General features: G+C 41.6%; 1 protein-coding gene across 1 annotated transcript; it reads right to left on the bottom strand.

Moving 5' to 3' along the window:
• Positions 1-14,872: 14,872 nt before the first annotated feature.
• On the bottom strand, positions 14,873-18,878 carry NKX3-1 (NK3 homeobox 1). Its single transcript, XM_004459518.5, has 2 exons — positions 18,584-18,878; positions 14,873-17,527 (listed from the first exon to the last, which is right to left on the bottom strand). The coding sequence occupies exons 1-2, from the start codon at positions 18,876-18,878 to the stop codon at positions 17,109-17,111; spliced, it is 714 nt and encodes a 237-aa protein (XP_004459575.2). The 3' UTR covers positions 14,873-17,108.
• Between the last annotated feature and the right edge of the window lie 2,131 nt (positions 18,879-21,009).

The following is a 21,009-nucleotide window of genomic DNA, read 5'->3' as shown; positions in this document are numbered from 1 at the left end:
GATTTGAAGTTCTTCCTGTGAACAAGTCTGCTTTCCAGGGCTGCAGGAAGTTTTATGAGCCTTTTTGTATCTTGGGAAATCACCTCTTTCAGGGAGAAGAGGGCAGCAGAGAGCCCATCACCTTATCTCACTGCGTATTCCCTGATTTGGAAAAGAACAAGACAGTAACAATTGCTGGACTGGTCACTGTCAGCTTGGACCTTTGCTCCCCTGAGGAGCTCAAGTTAGCAGTTGTGCTTGTTACTCTGTTGCTACCTGGGAAAGCTAGAGAACAGTTCAGCATTGTAAGGACCCCTGTGCGTGGGAGCTGAGAGCTCTCGACAGGCACTGTAACTAAAAGGGGATGCAAGTGTGTTGAAAGTGGAGCTCATCGCTGCTCCTGGTCCTCTGGCGGGGGTGATAGATTCCATTGTCTGTAGATTGCTACTTTGCTTGGATGGCTGGGTTGGCAGTCTCTGTATCAGTGAGACTTGTTGGGGCCTCCTAAATGTGGGCCTTATAAATGTAATATTTGTTTGAGCCAAAAACTCCTGGGATCTATTTCTGCCTTGGTTTGGTTTTGGGGCCAAAATGGAGTTGATGGCTTGATTTTCTTTCCCTGGCACTCAAGATCCCATGAGGACTTTTCCAAAGTATCAGAAGTGTTTGCACAATCTCCTGGCCCTGCCTGGTTAGCTCAGCTAATTGGAAGCCTGCATTAACAAAGGCAAAAGTAGGGCTTCTTTCCCTTATAGCACCCCAGCTCCAACCTCATAAAATGCCATCAATAACTTAATGTAAATTACATGCCTAACATAATCTAGAACTCATAGTAGGCCTTTACTATGTCTGCACAATAACTGATTGCAAAACTGTCATAGAATCATAGAATAACAGTGAAAAATGATTTTAGAGACCATCCACTTTACAGTATTATTGGTTGGGGAAAATCACAATTCAGGATGCTGTTTACTATTCAACTGTTCTCAGTTGGAGGAATTGCATCATATTTATCTTTCCATCCTTCCTATCACCCAGTGCCCTGCTTAGCACTCAATGGGACCTCAAATGGTGGTGATCAAGAACCTCATCTCTAAAAATAACCCTTCCAAAATGGTTTTTCTGTGCAAACACCACACTAGATACAAAAGCTATCCAGATTCCAGGCTATTGAGTGGAGAACCCTGGAAGCTAGAAAAGCATTCACCCAGAGCACCCAGGAATAAAGCCCACGACAAGCAATTTGAAGGGGCTGGACTTCTGAGAAGTCTATAGGGCTGTGCTTGAGAAGGTTATTGTGGGTAAGAGTCTTGGGGTAGTGGGGGGCTATGTGACAGCAGTGGTTGTCCCAACCTGTTAGTGATCTGAAGATGAGTCTTTTGGATTTTGCTCCAACCCAGTACTGATGAAGAGCAATTGATGTGTTCTAGAATTTGGATGTGCTGTGTGGGGAAGCCATTTGATTTAACAGAAAAATCTAATTTGTAGAACAACACAGAGTAAACAGAGAATTTTTCGAGGTAAGATCCTTTGGAGTGCTTTAACGAATAGAAAAGGATTCTTGACTACTCATTTTACAGGGAAGTAGTCAATTTCCACGTGGGAAATTGTTGTTTTTTGGTTTTGTTTTGTTTTTGTAAGAAATAGAATGCAAGATCAGAATCTACAAGGCACAGCCTAGGGCCAAAAGGGAAGACTTGGAGGTTTCACTGTTAGAGGAATCAAGTTCTAGTAGGACTGGAGGTAAGGACACCATCTGATCAAATCTACCTAGACTAGAAGTAAGAGTTTCTCGGCTTACTAGGTGTACTACTCAGAGGGTCCCAGCCAGGGCAGTCGTCCTTCTCCTCCATTGCAGCCCTTCTAGGATTTCCCTTTGCTGTGTTTTGTTTGCCTTGGTTTCTTGGAATTATTTGTGGGTCTGCTGGTGTGGGACGCAGGTACTTCTACACTGGTTCCATAGAAAGATGTGAGCATTACTCCCAAAGCAGCTGGATACAGCAGTACCAGAGGCTACCTCTGCTCTGGATTTGAGGAAACCTAGCAGGGTTGAGGAGAAGTGCATTACAGGAGATCAAAAGTAAGACAAGCCTCTGGGCTCCGGAGGCTGTTAGCATACCAGCCTTCTAGTTTTTACTCATAAATTTCCCTCTACTTGGGATGTCCTCATTCTACCTCTCCTCTTAAATCCTTCTAAACCTTCGGGGTTCAGCTCAAATCCCTATGCTGCCATGAAAACTGGCTAGTCCACCACAGAAGACGGCTTTTCACAGTCTATGTTACTTCTTTAAGATATTGTATGAAGTAACCAAGTACCCAGCTTTGTCATTAGAGTGGCTGTGTTCAAATTCTGGCTCTGGCATTTGTTATCTGTGTGACTTGGATAACCTACCTAATCTCTCTGAGCCTCAATTTTCTTATCTGTAAAATAGAAATAGCTATAATGGCAATAATTATAGCATCTCCCCAGGAGGCTATCATGAGCATTAATAAACACATACTAGGCATTTGATAAATGTTACATTCATTAACCAATTATTTGACACCCAGACTCCACAGCCTTATAGTACTGATACTTTATGTATGATGTTGTCTTTCCATATAGAGTAAAATTTCCTTGATATCAAAAACTGTCACTCATTCAGTCCACAAATATTTGTCTCATACTATATATTTTCAAATAGGCTTTACTTTTTAGAAAAGGTTTAGATTTACAGAAAATTTTAGAAAATAGTACAGATTGTTGCCATATATCCACACCCAATTTCCCCTTTTATTAACATCCTACATTAGGATGGTACATTTGTTACAATTAAGAACTGATATTTAATACATTATTATTAACTTAACTCCGTATTTTATTCAGAGTTCCTTAGTTTTTACCTAATGTTCTTTTTATATTCTAGGATACCACATTGCATCTAGTTATCATGTCTTCGTAGGCTCCTCCAAGTTGTGACAGTTTCTCAGACTTTCCTTCTTTTAGATGACAGACAATTTTGAGGAGTTCCAGTCAGGTATATTGTCAGATGTCCCTCTATTAGAATTTGTTTGTTTGTTTTCTCATGACTAGCCTGGGATTATGGGCTTGGGAAACTATTAGAGAGGTAAAGTGCCATTTTCATTACATCATATCAAGGCCATATACTATCAGCATGATTTGTGACTGTTGATGTTGACCTCGATCACCTGACTGAAGTTGTGTTTAACATTTCTCAGCTATAAGATTTCTCTTTTCTTCTCCTCTTTGCACAATGCACTCTTTGGAAGGAAGTTACTATGTGCAATCCCACTTGAGGAGTTGAGAGTGATGCTTCACTTCCTTGAGGGTGGAATAGCTACATAAATTATTATTCTTCTACATGGGAATTTTGTTTCTTCTCTCCCATTTCTTTATTTAATCATTTATTGATATCAGAATGGACTAATGGATATGTATTTAATACTTTGTTGTATCCTTATTTTGTTGCTTAAATTATTCCAGATTTAGGCAGTAACTACTTTTTCAGTTGGTTCGTGTTCTTGTGCCCTTTTGACTTTGATGTGTCACCATCAATATTAGTTTTTTTCCTTCTTAGTATCCTTACTTTCTGGTACTATAAGATGCTTCAGGCTTATACGTATTCCCTGCCCTAGTCCTAGAATAAGCCATTTCTCCAAGGAACCTTTGTTCAATTTATTGGAGAATGATACCGAGATCTGAGTGCTAAATATGCTCATTGCTACTGGGGTATGTTTGTTTTTAGGCTCTCTCAGCTGACAGAGCAAAGAATTATGTGTGTATACACTAACCTTTGTATATAAACATATCTCCCTATATTTCTCTAGGTAACCATTTGTATCTATGTTGAACTAAACATGATTTCTTTCTGCTATCTGCAACTCTATTCCATCATTACTCTAGCGTCTTCCCTTCCTTCCTTATCTGCAAATTCCCACTTTGTCAGTGGGGAATTCTCACTCCAACAGTGAGAAACCTAGCTCCCACCATCTGTCATTCATTTACTTAATTGTGCCATCCTGTATACATGTATAACAGTATCAGAATTGTTAACCCATATCCCTGTGGGAAACACCTTTATCAAATAGAGTAGAATGCTTATGTGCCGTTCTTTTTGCATTTAGTTTTACAGGTATCTCATTTCCATACCTACTTAGCTTAGCACCTTTTACCCCCACCCCCTTCAATGAGGTTTTTTCATACATTTGTAATACAGTTAAATTCTTGTGTAGTCTGTATTCCTTCCTGAGGTCACCCAACTGCCTAAATGATTGTTTTAAATTTGCATACATTAAGGTTCGCTCTTTGTGCTATAAAGTTCCATGGGTTTTGATAAATGTGTAGTGTCACCATTACAGCATCATACACAATATTTTTACTGCACTGAAAATTCTCTGTGCTTCACCTGTTCAATTCAAAACCCAGATCCCTAGTGACCACTAATCTTTTTACTATCTCTATAGTTTTGCCTTTTCCCACCAACAACTCCTGTCATTAGTGTGGAACATTTGTTAATATTGATGATTGCACTTTTTAAAAAATATTCATACTATTTTTTAAAACAGTAGTTATCTCTGCTCACTTCTTTTTACCACTGAATAACACTCCATAGTATTGTTGCACCACAGATTGTATATTCGTTTATCTATTGAAAGACAATTTGGTTGCTTCCATCTTTGTGGCAATTATGAGTGAAACAGCTATAAATTTTCACATGTAGGTTTTTATGTGAACATAAATTTTCAAATCAATTGGATAAATAGTTAGAATCAAATAATACATCTTATGTTTAGCTTTGTAAGACACTGCTAAACTGTCTTTCAAAGTGACTATACCATTTTGCATTCCTACCAGCAATGAATGAGAGTTCATGCTGCTCCACATCCTCATTATTGTTTGCTATTGTCAGAGTTTTGGATTTCAGTAATTCTAATAGGTGTGTAGCTGTATCTCCTTGCTTTAGCTGGCCATTCCCTAATGACAAATAATGTTGAGCATCTTTTCCTATGCTTATTTGTCATCTGTACATCTTTTTGATCAAGTGTCTGTTCAGATATGTTGCCCATTTTTAAATTGTATTGTTTTTATTGTTCAAATTATAAAATTCTTTGTATAATTTTGATAAAAGTCCTTTATCACATGTATGTTTTACAAATATATTCTTCCAGTGTGTGGCTTGCCATTTCAGTCTTTTAACAGTGTCTTTCACAGAGCCGAAGCTTTTAATTTTAATAAAACCTAACATTGTTTTTTTCATAGATCATTCTTTTGGTACTATATCTAAAACCTCATCTCTAAACAACAAGGTCATGTAGATTTTCTCCTGTTCTCTCCTAGGACTTTTGTAATATTGTATTTTCTAAATAGGTCTATGGCCCATCTCAGTTAATTTTTGTGAAAGAGGTCTGTGTGTACTTTCTTTTCTTTTTTTAACATATGGTCATCGACTTGTTCTAGCACCATTTATTGAAAAGACTATCCTTTCTCCATTGAAATTCCCTTTGCTCATTTGTCAAAGATCAGTTGCCTATATTGTATGGGTCTATTTCTCTTCTTTCCATTGATCTATGTTTCTATTCTTTTACCATTATCATGCTGTCTTGATCACTGTGGTTTTATAGTAAGTCTTGAGGTCAGTAGTGTCAGTCCTCCAACTTTGTTCTTCATAGTCTTATGTTGGTTATTCTGGGTATTTTGCCTTCAAACTGTATTTTAAACTTCTCTGATTCCTCAAGGTCTAGCTCAGTCTTACATTTAGTAATCATAGACACTAAATTAATCATTCACTGTATCTGTACCCCTGGGTATAGCTAAAACCATTTTAAGACTGCTTGAAAAGCTGCTTGATAAGCTGCTTACGGAAGCAGGTAAAACTTATGAAGGCATGGATCGAGTCAATATAGATTGCTGGCTAATCTTCTCTGCTGGAAATAAGAAGGTGACTGTTTCCGAAAGAGAGACTGCAGAAGAGAGAGAAGAAAAAGAAAAGAAAGGAGGTTAGAGGAATTCACAGACAAAATGAAACTGAGGTCCACATATGATGAAATCAGTAGAAATTCCACAACTTAAATTTCAGGATATTTGGGAAGCAGACTTGGCCCAGTGGATAGGGCATCCGTCTACCACATGGGAGGTCCTCGGTTCAAACCCCGGGCCTCCTTGACCTGTGTGGAGCTGGCCCACGTGTGGAGCTGGCCCACGCGCAGTGCTGATGCACGCAAGGAGTTCCGTGCCACACAGGGGTGTCCCCGTGTAGGGGATCCCCACGTGCAAGGAGTGTGCCCTGTAAGGAGAGCTGCCCAGTGCAAAAGAAAGTGCAGCCTGCCCAGGAATGGTGCTGCACACACGGAGAGCTGACACTGCAAGATGACGCAACAAAAAGAAAAACAGAGATTCCCGTGCCACTGAGAACAACAGAAGCAGACAAAGAAGAACACGCAGCAAAATGGACACAGAGAGGAGACAACTGGGGCAGGGGGAAGGGGAGAGAAATAAAAAAAATAAATTAATTAAAAATTTTAAAAAGATTCTATAAAAAAAAGATTCAGGATATCTGTTGTTTAATTTGAACATCTTCTGGTTGCTATAGTATAACAGTCGCTCCTATGCCTCACCACTTCAACGTGTGTTCAGTAAAGCCTACCACAAATATGAATGCTTTGTGTGAGAGCCTTGTTTTGTTTTGTTTTTAGGAATTCAAGAAAGAACTTGAGTTTCACTTTTGCAGTGTAGAACAGAGATAGCACCTGTGGAAATTGAGAGTGAAATGAGTCCACTAGGAATTATCACTCATCTCGCTGCAGGTTTGGATTTTGACAGCGCATGAATGGGAGTTTGAGCTAAGCTTTTCTGGCTCTCAATGTGTACCTGCATTACACATATTATGGTAAGGACTCCTTTACAGTTCTCAGATTACTCTAGCAGCATTATTTCCTTTGATTCTGTTCAACAGTCATGAGAAGCAAACCCTTATGCAAATTTAATTCAGCCTACATTGGACTGGACATTGTGACAAAATTCTGGGGATCTGATTAAACAGGGTCTCATATGCAAACCTAATTTTGAATTTAATAATTTAATATTTTCAAACTCTTGTGGCAAAGCAAGGAGTCTGACAACTTGAGAAGAGAAATCATTAAATATTGACTAGTAGAGCTGGAAGAGACCTAAGAGACTACTTTATGGACAAGAAACTAAGGTATAAAGAAGTGAATAACTTTCCCAAAAGTCATACAACCTTCAAAAAGTAGATTCATTGGATTAATTCAAAGAGAAAATCTTGTTTGCCTCACTGGAAGAATTCTGCCGTGGGTCACCTCTTCTTTAGTACTCAAAGGTCTAACTTGGCCACCAAAAAGCCTCCAGCTCAAATATATTTGCACCTTTGGATTTTCTCTTCCCTTTCTAAAAGAATTCTGGAGAAAATATTTGTCTACATGGTCATAAAACACTGATCTTCAGCTTTTTCTGAAGCTCTCCCTCTAGTCCAGTTTAGGGAACTTTAGTGAATAAAGCACTGGCAAAGAGGAGGAAGGCTGGGAAGATTTTTTGTGTTTTGTGTTTTTTTCCACTTAACACCTCTCCCAGGACTGAGAATGGTCAACTGAAAAACCAATCAATATGTTTCTTTTTTGTTTTCTGTATAAATAGCTGTTTTATCTAAAATACCCTTTTCTAAAAGTCAATAGCCATAAATTTTTGCAGCTGGAACTGTTTAGGTATTTTTGTTGTGTTTTTTTTTTTTTTTGTATTTGTATAGTCCTGCTTTGGGCATGGAAGCCAGCAGCCCTGGTCTCTAGTCCTCCACCTCTCATGATTTTATCTCAGGTGACACACAGCCTCCTCTCCTGTGGGAAAGACCCCATATGGAATACCATGGAGATATAGCTCAGCCCAGAAGAAATAACCGTATCTTGGAGACTTGGCTTCAGTTTTCTTTATGGCAACTTTAGTCTGCATTTTTCCCTGAGTCTGTTTTGATATCTGTCTAAGATCTCAGTCTGTTCCCTGATGGGCCACTCATCCCTCTGGGTCACTCCCACTCTAGATTTCTCTGCCTCTCAGACTGTTTCTCTCTCAAATCTACCAACAATCTCAATGTCCAATAATATGGTGGTTACATATTATGGAGTATAGCTTACTGTCATATTAAACAGCCACAAATATGTGTGTGTGTGTGTGTGTGTGTGTGAGTGAAATAAAATTTCTATGTGCACCAGTAAAAAAATAAAAAAATAAAAAACAGCCACAAAAATTGAAATAGCAAATAACATGTAGCTATGCAGATACATGGGAAAGTATATATAAAATATGTTAGCTGATAATTGCATCTATTTAATTATCATATGTAAGACGTATGTACTCATTTGGATATAGTTTAGACGTTTTTTTTAAAAGAGGAAAGTGAGCTGACAATTCTTAGTCACCTAATATATTAGCTTCCTCGGGCTGCTATAGCAAATTACCACAAATTTGGTGACTTAAAACAACAGAAATGTATTCTCTCAGTTCTGTAGGCCAGTGGTCTGAAATCAAGATGGTGGCAGTGTGGGTTCCTTCTGGAGGCTCTGAGGGAGAATTTGTTCCATCCCTCTCTCCTAGCTTCTGGAGACTCCAGGAAATTCCTGGGCTTATTAACTGCATAAATCCAACTCCGCCTTCCTCTTTGCATGGCCTTCTCCCTTGTATCCCATATGTCATATCTTCCTCTCCTTTCTTTTATAAGTAAAACAGTCATTGGATTTAGGGGCCACACTCAATCCAGGATGATCCCCTCCCAAGAGCCTTAATTATATCAGCAAAGACTCTATTTCCAAATAAGATCACATTCACATGTACTGGGGATTAAGACTTGGACATATCATTTTTAAGAACACAGTTCAGCCTGTTGCACCTAATATATGCTGGATTTAGCTCATTTTATCCTTAGAACAACCCTGAAAATAAGGCATTAGTACCCCTATTTAAAGATGAAGAAACTGAGACTCCATGAATCCAAACAGCTAGTTTTCAGTCAGACAGTGAAAACAATGGTACAACCAGGGCTATAGGTCAATCCTAAACCTAAAATCCATACTATTTTCATTATTCCATGCTGCATTTAAAGAAACTCAAGCAACTACTGGTTTAAGTAAAGGACTTAGAGTTATGGCATTTTTTAGTTAAAAATAAAATAAATATGTCCCTCACCAATGCAAGGTGTTGGTGGTGGGGTGGTATATGGGAATCCTGTGTTATACGCATGATTGTTCTGTATAACCACAAGTTGTATAACCACAACTTCTCTAATAAAGGAAAAAAATAAATGTGAAATTATTTTCGTCTCCTTCTGTTTTCACTGGATCACTAATTTCTGAATCGAAGGAAAAGAAACACTGGACATATAAGAGAAAAAACTTGTCCTTGTCTGTCCTTTGGTTTCTAGAAATATATAATATTTCCCAGGCAACAATATACATGTTCTGAGGTCAAAGTCAAAAGGATTCCAAAGCTAATATATATATTAGCTTAAGCTCAAAACCTAAGACTAAGCAGTGAAACAGAACTATCTGACTTATGGGCATGACTAAACCTAGATGAAATTTAGAAATAGAAATCGATTTTTTTTTCTAGAGCCTCCAGCATTCTTTTTGGAGCTTTTCCACACTTTTACAATGACCCATTTCCAGCAACTCATGATGTCTCTGTTAGCATTAATGAATTTAATTATATTCAGAGATAATTGAATCATTGAGTTTAATTCATTACTCTTCCTAGGAATATTCATATTTTGACTGGAGATAGATTCTAAAGCCCAAGAATGAATCTGTAGGGACTGGAGAGGAAACATATTTAGGGGCAATAGATCTCTGTGGCCCCTGAAATCATACCATTGTTTAGTTATTGCACTTGTAAATTAAAGAAGGGACTTGTAGAGCTATGATCTCATTTGCTTTAGATCACCATTATTAGGATTAATTTCATTGTATTTAACAGAAGAGTAGCTGAAGCTCAGAGCCCTGGGGGTGATTTGCCTAATCTCATAGTAAGTAGGTGATAGATGAGTTAGTACCCAACATTTCTCTCTAGAATCACAGAACTAGAAAGTTGTCTATGCATAATTGCATTATGAGTGTCCATCCTTTTTAGAATTCTTCACCAAATAGTGGCCAGTTTCAAGGAACCTCATCAGTGACACTGTTAGGATTAGGGTTAAGGCCCAGTGGTGATCATCTGAGCACTAAGTCACCTAGAGGATTCCATCCAGGAGAATGCAGAAAATGTCTAATCCTTCTACTCTTCCCTAACTCCCTCTCCCCCAGCCCTGACTTCCCTTTTCCAGGCTAAATATCTTGAGTTTCTTCAACTCTTTTTCATTGTTTAAAACCCCTGCACTATCCCAGTTATGCTCTTCTGAACTTGCTACAATTTTCCTCAAGGCATGGTGCTCAGACTCAAACCTAGTACTGCAGGTAAGGTTCATTCATTCATTCAGCAGACATATATTTAATCAGTGTCAAATATCTATCTGATCTGTGCAGAGCAGGGAGGGATGCTTAGCTCCATGGCTCAGGACATCACACACTTTTGGTTGTTGCCCCAAATCAAATCAGATCTGGCTTTTAGGGGTTTGTGGTCAACTAGCTCTCTCAAGTCCTTTCCCATGGCCTCCTTTGCCAAGCTGCTTCTCTGTGAGCAAACCTGGCCAAATTTGTGTGCAAGCCCATCCTGCTGCTCTGGGCTGTATGCCTGCCCAGGCTTTTACAAACCTATTTTGGTTGTAATGGGAACACCTTTCCTCAGATCCTGGTCCAGCTTTTATTACCTCCTGATGCCAAACTTGACATGCCCCCAGTCTCTCTGTGTAAAAAAAAAAATCCTAATCTCGAGGATGTGGAGCAACTTCTCCACTCAGGTCAACCAGGAGCCAGCAAGAGCAATTGGGAGCTCACTCATGGGCCAAGATGTTTCCACAGGCTGTGGAACACTACCCATCCAACTCCAGTTTCTTGCTTTGGATTCTTTGCTGTCTTCCTTTTCGTTGCTCTTACACAAAAAAATTACATGCAGTTGATCTGCTGAAAGGGCAAAACAATCTGGTAACAGACCACACAATTTAAGTGAAGACCCACAAGACATTTCTGAAGTCAAGATTCTAGCGATAAGAGGCTGCAGAGGTCTGAAATCTAGACTACTTGTGTCTTTAATGCATGGTTCCTTGACCATATCATCACCCCTCACCCCATTTGCTTTCTTTTCACTATATAAAGAGCTCCTTCTGCAAAAATTTCTTCAGGCAATTTATACATTTACAGAAGGTCCCATCTACCCATTTTACAGATAAGTAAAATTAAAAACCCAGAGAAATCATTTGTCTAGTCACATTGAGGACCCTTGGGACTTTGTTCTATGCTTTAATCATCAATGTGTCTTGTCAATTTATACATCTCACCAATGGAGCAACTAGAGAAAAATCTGTGGTGTCCTTAATGTGAACCATCCAACTAGAGCTCTTTGAAAGCTAAATAAGCAGCTCACAGTGGCCTCTGATCATGACAAGTCCCCTGTACCCACTCTACACCATTCAAGCCTTTGCAAAGCACAAGAACCTGTGTGTATTAGCTTTTGATGAGTAGGCTCTTCCTTAAAGGGGGGAAAAATCATCAAGGATCCAAATATAAACAAGCTCACAGCATGGTGGGAGGGAGAGATTCCAAACTTTTCCCTGAAAGTATAACATCTCCCTGTCCCCCAAGTTTGTGTCATAAGTATTCCCTGAATCTTTCCCAATAAAAATAACTCAGCAGAACTGATTCATTCCCATTACTTTTGTTTTCAGATGTTGTTTAGGTCAAGTTTAAGCTTTTCTGGCTTTGAGCTAAAGTTCTGCTGCCAATTCTGTGTTTACTGCATGCAAATTTTAGTCAAAAACGTGTTGTCACAAGGCATATTCCTTCCTCTCTTGAGCCACCCTTCACCCTTGCCCATCTCTGCACACATTTTTTTTTTAAGTTTAAAATAACCGATTTGGCAGAAGGAAGTGTAAATGTTGTGTCAGTGTTAAGACACTATTTAATCCTGATAGATGAGTTGTCAGGGAAGCATGACACCAATTGACAGATGTTAAATGACACCTGCTGGTCCCAGCAATGCGCAAACAATGTTCTCTAGTCCCAGGGAAGGTGAAAACTCCTCAGCCATCGTCAGAGATGGGATTTTCTTTTCTGTCTTCCATCGGAGCAGTGAGTGTGGATGGGCCTGATTTGGAAATGGGTAAGAGATGCTTGTGGATTACTGGGTTATCAAAATACCCAGGCAGTTTGGGTTCCTGAAACTTTAAGTGAGGGATTAAGTGGAATGAGCTGGGTTTTCCCAGTTTATAGAGGACCTTTTAATGATGTCTATGATTCCAAGAGGAGGCAGGTTGGGAAGAAAGTAAAAGTTAGGCATCTGTTCACTGTATAAAGAAAGACTAAGCCAGAAAAAAAAAAAATCCACACACAAGAAACAACCCCCAACTCCTCCCTTCTTGGCTGGCACCTCCAGATAGCTCTCTTGTCCTGGCACCTCTGAGGCTGAGTAGGCAAACCAGTTGAAAAGAGACTAAGCAAGTGGTTCATAATCTTGGACATTAGAATTTTAAAAAAATACTGATGTCTGAGTCCTACCTTCAGAGACGGTAGTGTTGGTGTTAGGTAGGGCTGGATTGTTCCATGTCTTTCTAAAGGCTTCCAGATGGTTCTAATGTGTAGCCAATGCTGAAAAATCACAGGACTGAGGGACATCCTCAAATGCAATGGAGAAAGTGGGAATAACTGATATTTAAGACTAAATGCTGGGCTCTACCTTCAAGAGAGTAAAATCAGCATTCATTTCTCCTGTACCACCATGGACTTCTAGAATTTAAAAACAAAACAAAACAAAAAACAAACTACAAGTATCCTACAGTCATTCCAATGAGAAAATCAGGACTTTTCTGTATGTGTCACCTCTTCCTCTGTTTCCAACACCTCCCCAATAAGGCCTAACACCATCACTGAACTGGCTAGAAACAGGCAGTGACTGCCTCATCCAACATGAGGCCACACAGTGGCTCTGTCCTAAATGAGCCACCCCAGAGCAGACCCAGAGCAAGCTCTGGAAATAAGTCAAGGCCCCATCTGGAGCCTTTTCAGAGGGGAGGGGAGGAAAGACTATGGAAACTGAGGTTCTTCCACTTTTCCCTGCAGACTTCAGATAAGCCTTTGGACAGGGTAGTCTGTCTGGGAAAGCTTGTATGAAGGCCAAGTCTATGGCTAAACTAGGAGCATTTCATGCCCCTATCGGTCCTACCCTTTTCCTTGGGCAGTAAATAACTCTTGACTTTGAAAAACATGCCCTGGTGACACATTCACGACGGCAGTGGGGAGGAGCAGAGTCTGGGTGTCTGGGTGCAGAATGCAGTGCTCTCAGCCTAGCCTGACCCTCTCGACTCAGATTGCCTGGCAGCAAAAAGGCGGTGGTGACCACGGCCTGGGATGACTTCTCAGTGCTGCCTTCGTCACCTCTGTACAGGTGTACCTCCTGAGAGCACTCTCAGCCACCTCCCACGTGCAGCACTCTGTCACAGTCTGTTTTCAGGGCACCTCGTCAAAGTCACTCCCTTCATGGCCATTGTTGCCCCTGAGCTCAGCTTCAAGATATGTAACATTAGCATCACCCAGAGGAAGTGCTAGCTCTGCAAGTGGAAGGAAAAGGTTTCTGTTAGGTGTTCCACCTCTGGCATTCATCTCCCCTCCTGGCCCCACTGGCTTGTGGTGGGGGGCTGGGGAGCCAGTGGGAACATCAGTAGCAAAGCTATAGTAACTTTAGAAACTTACACCTAAAGTAACTTGACAGACATATTGGAAAGGAATTTCAAAAACCTCAAACATGTGGCGTGCTGAGGGAAGCTGATGGAAGAAGATGGGCGTGAGCTTAGCAGAGATATTAAAGGAAAGTTGGAAGGGGGACAAAGAAGAGAAGGGAGAGGAGTACTTTCTTTAGAGATGAGAGAGTTTTTGTTTAATTTCCTGGATTAGTTACTTTAAAATGATTTTTAAAAATCCACATCTTTTAATTTACTGCAAGAGCCTTTGTAATTTGAGAGCTCATGGCCTTCCCGGGAGCGGAGGATAGCTATAGATTTGTGCAAAGAGTTAAATCTCATGATGTGAACATGCTACAAGAGGCCCCACCTGTGTGTACAATGTACTTAAAGGATTAGAGCCAACTTTGAAATTATGATATGTTTTACCTAGAGTAAGCACCTTACTCTTTAAGCTTCTATTTCTCTCAGGTAATCAGGTGCATGAGACACTACTTGTGGGATTTAATGAAGGCTTAAGTGCAGCGGGATAAAGGATGTTTTATTTAGTTATTTTACTTTAACACGTTAATAAAACCTTTCTTCAATATTTGTGATTCCAAATGAAAGGGGTCACTTGCAAAAGGTCTATCGGCTCTGGATGAAGATGACATTTTCACAGAGCTGTAGGGGCCAAGAGGGCAGGGAGCAGTCGCAGTGCTCGAGGCTAGGGGGAAATAATAGGGGATTTTTTAAAGAAGTATTGCTGTGGTCTTTGTATTCCTGACAGTCTTAAAAAAAAAAAAAAGTAAAGATCTAATGTTCTTTATTTAAACAAACAGTATCTCTCGGAGAGAGCAGGTAATTATTAAACTGAATACAGAAATATCTTCTCCCCTGACTTGCAAGGAATTGAGGACAGTGCATGTGTAAAACAATGACCATTAGCTGCTACTGGCTAAGCTGGTGCTTCTGATTATTTGATCTTCAGAGGGTTTCAGGTGGGCTGAGGGTGGGAATATGGTAACCAGAAGTACTTAAGGTAAATAGCATGCAATCTTTAGGAAACAGAAAGGCACAGGCAGATATTTCTAATAAAGACACAGTACTTTATTTTTAAAAACACTGTTGCAAAAAATACATAGAAAAATAAAGTTTGGTTGGGGCTACTTTACTAAACTTCAAGTCACAGGCTTTTATGTTATAAATTGGAGCAGGGTTTGTTATGCATGTGGAGAATCCAAACTAATTTATTAAACAGGACAGAAATAGGCTGTCTGGGTGAAATGTTCAAGGCACCATCCAGTTCACTTGTCAGATGCCTATATACTAGTTCTTCAAATTTTCTTTCTACCAGTTAAGACATGAGTGACAGACTAGCTTCAATGGGGGGGAGGGGAGAGAAACAAGATGGATTCACAAAAAAAATTTTTTTTAGACAAAGACTTCTTTTGTAACACAATATGCATCACACTAAAATATTTAATACTTGCAGAATCCCAGGTTGAAAGAATTAAATTCAGAGGGTGGGGAGGGAAAGTGTACTGAGTGGAAAGGGAATACTGAACACTTATCTTAAAAGACATGTAAAAAAGAGAAAGTAATTTAGGCTATTCTGCCTGCTGTGCTAGTAAGTATTACGGTGACTCTCAGCAGCACATCACATTTAACAGTATTTCTATATCAATCCCAAACCACTGAAAATCGGGTGAAATGGGCCGACTTTCTATCAACTTACACTGGCACTTTGGCCACCAACAGTAAATTGGCCCTTTTAATAGGAGGAAATTGAAAGGTTTCCACTGAACAGAATTAAGTAGTGGGATCGAGAGACTTCCAGGCCTCAGGGTAGCTCATCAGTAATTAGCTTTATTCTGCTGTCTCTTTACCACAAGGTCACCTGAGATAATAGGATAGAAACAGGACAGCCACATTTCCTCTTTGCCCTCTGCTCATTCACTCTATAGTTACTTGGTCACCCATTTTGGGAACCCATTATAAGCATTAAACATGGTTCCTGAAATATCTGGACAGTATCTTTATTTGGTGATGGAAGTGACAATAATGTGTTTTGAAAACTGTTTCCTTTTTTGTAGCCTCTTCCTGCAAAGTCCTATCAGACCCTTCAGCTTGCTCAGCCTAAGTCTGGGCAGTATTTTCTTCCATCCCCTGGCATTGAGCCATCTATTCCACTAGACAGCTCCATGATAGCAGCCCTTCAGTGTGCAGTGTTCTTCCTTGTGTGTACGAGCCCCAGGTCTCTTACCTCCTCTGCCTATAGGGATTCCAAGGCAAAAGGGCTGTCAAACTTTGAACGGTAACAACAGAGCTACCAGCAAGTCTTATAAAAGCAGCAGGGACCTTCTAGATCTGTCAGGTCTTTAAATAGGATTTGGAATTTAATGCCATATATTTTTAAAGGAAAGAAATAAGTATTGCTGTGTTGTTTTTAATGCATGTGTTTTAGCCAATTCAGAATCTGCCCCCTACTTTTTTTTTTTTTAAACCCTGGAGAGAAAAAAAACTTAAAAAAATAAAAAAGAGACCAGGTCTCAGGGCTAAATAAGGAAGGCTTATGTTAGGTGTAGACAGACTAAAAGTATGGGCTTAAAAGGAGCCTTTCAGTGGGTGAATGCAGTGGAACAGAAAAATAAAAATAAAAATGAAGGAAGAACCTTATAGTAAAGAATTATGTGAAAGTATGAATCATAGCCTGAAAACTCCAGGAAGCTTCTGAGTCTAAATTCTGAGGCCTAAGGCAAAAAAGTTCAGAAGAGGCTTTTTTAAAAAAATCTTCTGTCAATATTAAAAAAAAAAAAAGGAATGGCCCCCAGCAGCAGAGAGGAGACCCTCCTTAGGCTTCTGCCTTGGACATGCAGAGGCTTTTCTAGAACAGGCCCACCCTTGCAGTTGAGTTCTGTTTATACAGTTTGTCTTAAAATCACAGCAAGTGAGTCTTGTACTACTTACTCTTTCAGAATTACACTGAAGATGGAACTGGAGGCACAGAAACCCCAGAAGTAACATGGGTGGCTCATACAAAATTTTACCTTTTCTGTCCTGCCCTCCTTTCAAACAGGTTGCTAAAAGCAAAAATGACCTAAATTGTATGTTGAGAGAATTATTTAAATATTAAATTATTCACTGTCCCAGAGCTTTCATTGGCCCACCAGTGAAGAAGCTAAGATTTCCATGGCAACCTCCAACGTTTTGGTCTGTGCACCTCTTGCTCCCAAACCCCCAGACCTTGGCCCCTTTTGCTTTCCGGAGAGACAACCTGCGAAGGCAGTTTTTGGTCCTAAATGGCTGTCCTCTAAGCAGGCGTTACCAGAAGGGGGGGCTCCAGCTTCCCAAGCAGCACAGATAGGGGTGGTAAGGGTAGCTGTTATACATGGAGAGCAGGGAGGCCCGCGGGAAACCCTCCTCTTTCAGGACCGGCAAGGAGGAGTGCTTTTCCAGGTCTCCTAGGTCAGCGGAGAGCTGCTTTCGCTTGGTCTTGTAGCGTCTGTTCTGGAACCATATTTTCACTTGGGTCTCGGTGAGCTTGAGGTTCTTGGCCAGGTGAGCCCTTTCAGGGGCTGACAGGTACTTCTGATGGCTGAACTTCCTCTCTAACTCAATGACCTGCGTGTGAGAGAAGGCAGCTCGGGAGCGCTTCTGCGGCTGCTTGGGGCCTTGGGGGAGGCTTGGTAAGGCGCCTGAGGGGTTTTCACAGTCCAACAGGTAGGTCTCAAAGTGCCTCTCTGGAAAGGAGAGGGAGGAAAGAGGGATGGGAAGCAAGAAGTTACATGTTAGCAAGGAAGAGAACAGAATTCAGTCCACCCTTATCTCTTTAGTGAGTGAACAAACAGGCCACTGTTATCTTGGATACATTTCACTTTTTTCACATGACTAAAGAACTCTCCAGAGGGGGAAGGAGTAAGTATATTATGTATTAGTTTTCTAATAATCAGCAAGAACCCAAAGTTAAAGGCCAGGCATTTAGTGGCTGAACTCAGTAGGGATTCTGAATATGTGTGCCTTGAGGAGGAATGGGAGGAGGGTAAGATACCTGGCAAAGTGGGACCAAAAGGCAGCCGGTGTTGACATCCAGGTGTCCAAAAGAGGTCTTGTGCGATAGGAAGAGGCTCAAGAGTTAACTGCAGCTGCAAGTTTATTCTCTTGCTTTAATCCTTTTCCTTCTAAACGAGCTTTAGGTTGCCTCATAAGAGGTGATGGGAAAGAAAGCAGATCTACTCTAAAATGTTCCAACGGTGCTCCATCTCCTGAAACCCGGGGGAACGTCCAAATTTACTGTTTCAGGGCCGAGTTTCGGAAGCATTAGGAGTCTTTACTGGTCAAGCCCGAATTTATTAATATTAGTAAATTATTATTAGTTATGGTAACTTCAGGAGTTAACGCGGGGCTGGTGCCAATCGTGGGTCGTCGCGCGGTCGCTGGGAGCTGGAGGACCACGGTATCTGGCTTTTCTGCTCCGACCTCCGAGGACCTGGAGCCTCGGTTTTGGCGGTGGAGCGCTGCGCGCGTGCTGGCTTTGGAGCCCAGGAGGGCCAAGAGCCCGCGGAGCAAAACGAGGTCAAAATCGTGCGCTGCCCTGACATTGGGGCTCAAGATGAATTATTCCCCACGCGTGGCGGGGGCGGGCGGGGAACCCCCGCATCCGGCATCCCCAGCTCGTGCGGGCTGCCCTGGGGCACCCTTCCCTCGGGCCTCAGCGCCCGTCCAGCCTCTCGGGCTCTTCCGCTACCTTCCGCGGCCCCCGGCCCTGCCCCCGGCCCGCCCGGCCCCTGCTGACTTACCTGGCTCGGGCTCCGCCAACTCTTCGGCGTCTGCAGGCGCGGAGTTGGGGTGGGCGCTGGGCGCGGCCTCCGGCCCCCCTGCGCGGCCTCTCCTTCCTCCCTCGGGCTCCGTGGCAGGGTCAAGCCTCCGCTCCGGCTGGCGCGGGGGCTGAGGCGGGGACCCGGGCTCCGGGCTGCCCGCGGGGCGCTGCGCGCCGTCCCCCAGAATGTCCTGGATGAGGAAGGAGGTGAGCGGCTTGGACGGGGTCCGCGGCGGGCTCCGGGGCGTGCGGCCGCCTGCCGCGGCCCCGAGCATCCTGGCGGCGCGGCCCCGGCGCCCGACCCCCACTTTCACTTTCCGCGGCGCCGCGCGCACTTATAGCCCCGGGGGAGCGTGCGCGCCGCCTTCCCATTGGCCGCGGGGACCCGGGCCGCGCCGCGGATTGGCCGCCGGCCTCCAGGTGAGGGGGGCAGGGGAAGCCGGCGCCCCTCGCGGGCCTTGCTCGCCTCTTGGCTAGGGGGTTCATTCCCCAGGTCTCTCTTCTCCTTGCTCTTGGTCCGCCTCACTCTGCCCTTTAGACGTTGAGGCGTTTTTCTGGAATAATGAAGTGATATCCTCGGCTTGGCTCTAATAGCCGGTTAAAGTACCTTTACTCACAGCCTGAGGAATGGGCGGGGCGTTTACTATGGTCCCACTTGGCAGATGAGAATTCTGGGTGACGTTGAGAGGTTGTGGCAAAGCCGGATATGCTAAACGTAAGCCTCCCCGAGAGAGCTGACAACTAGGTGACAATACCCGACCCTGTGCTGGATTCTGGGCCAAGTGACAAAAGTGGAATAGGAACGATAGATAAAATATTGAGTCAAGGTTAAATTTACTGAAGTTGGCAACTACTGTGATTGTATAAGAGAATATTCTTGGGAAATAAACACTAAGATATGTGGAGGTAAAGACCATGATGTATGTAGCACCCTCAAATGATTCAAAATAATGATATAGTGTGATGGGATAGATCTCAAATGGTAAAGCGAATGGGTGAAAACATTAATAAGTGAATCTGAAAAAATGGTATTTTGGTATTCTTTTGAGCTATTTTTATTTATGCAACTTTCCTATAAGTCCTGTCTAAGGCACTTTCCCTTAGACAGGACACTTTTTAGAAGGATAGTGTGCTGAAGGGAGAGGAGATAAAGGAACTACCAGGCAAGAGAACTGCTCTGTGCCATGAGAAGGCCTTTGGCAAAGATGGCATTCTTCTCTCATCTTTTCTAGGCTTCTTTTCATTATTTTTATTTGACTTTTTATTTCGAAATAATTACAGATTCACAGGAAGTTGCAAAAGTAGTACTGTCAGATTCCCCCAGTAGTGATATCCTATAAACTCTAATACAATTTCAAAACCAGGAAACTGCCTTTAGTATACTATTGTTAACTAGACTTCAGGCCTTATTCCATTTCCACCATTTTCACCTGCATTCATTTGTGTATGTGTGTATAGCTCTATGCAATTTCATCACACCGCAATCAATATAAAGAATTGTTCCATCACCACAAAAGAACCCCTTGTGTTACCTGTTTGCATTGCGTTGCCCTGGACCTCGCCCTGATGTCCTCCTTTCCTTCCCGGACCCCTGGCAGCCACTAATCTGTTCTCCACCACTATAGTTTTGACGTTTGGCCGATGTTATATAAATTGAATCATACAATTTATAATCTTTGGGATGGGCTTTTTCACTAAGGATAATGCCCCTGATGTCCATCCAGGTTGTTGCACATATTAATAGTTCATACCTTTTTATTGCTGTAATATTCCATTGAATGGATCTCCCAGAGTTTATTCAATCATTTGCCCACTGAAGGACATTTGTGTTGTTTCCATCATTTTTTTGCTATTATGAATAAAGTTGCTGTGAACATTTTGTGTGAACACAAGTTTTCATTTCTCTGGGAGAAATGTCCAGGAGTGCAACTGCAGGGCCATATGGTAAGTGTGCATTTAGTTTTGTAAGAAACTGCCAAACTGGTTTCCAGAGTTGTGGTACCATTTTGCAATTCTACCAGAAATGTATGAGAATTTCAGTTTTTCCATATCCTCTCTGCTATTTGACATTATCACTTTTTTTTTAAACCATTGTGATGTATGTGTAGTGAAATCTCATTGTGGTTTTCATATTCAATTTGCATTTCCCATATGTTTAACGATGCCATCTATATCTCCTCTTTGATGAATTATCTGTTCATTTCTTTTGCCCATTTTATAATTGGATTTTCGGTTGTTTTTTTTACTGAATTTTGAGAGTTCTTTATGTATTGTCTATATAAGGTCTTTGTTGGATATGTGGCTTGCAAATATTTTCTCTCAACCTGTAGTTTGTCATTCCATCCTTTTAACGGGATCTTTCACAGCATAAGAGTTTCTAATTTTGTTGAAGTCCAATTAATTTTT

This window comes from Dasypus novemcinctus, chromosome 25, assembly GCF_030445035.2.
Source record: "Dasypus novemcinctus isolate mDasNov1 chromosome 25, mDasNov1.1.hap2, whole genome shotgun sequence".
In the NCBI taxonomy this organism is placed as follows: Eukaryota; Metazoa; Chordata; class Mammalia; order Cingulata; family Dasypodidae; genus Dasypus; species Dasypus novemcinctus.
This window is presented reverse-complemented; position numbering and strand designations above follow the sequence as displayed.

Bases quoted from the DNA above. Each gene is read 5' to 3' on its own strand.
- NKX3-1 (XM_004459518.5), bottom strand. From the start codon at position 18,878: ATGCTCGGGGCCGCGGCAGGCGGCCGCACGCCCCGGAGCCCGCCGCGG. The intron at 17,528-18,583 runs GTAAGTCAGCAG...TCTCCTTTCCAG, and splicing joins GTTGGCGGAGCCCGAGCCAG to AGAGGCACTTTGAGACCTAC.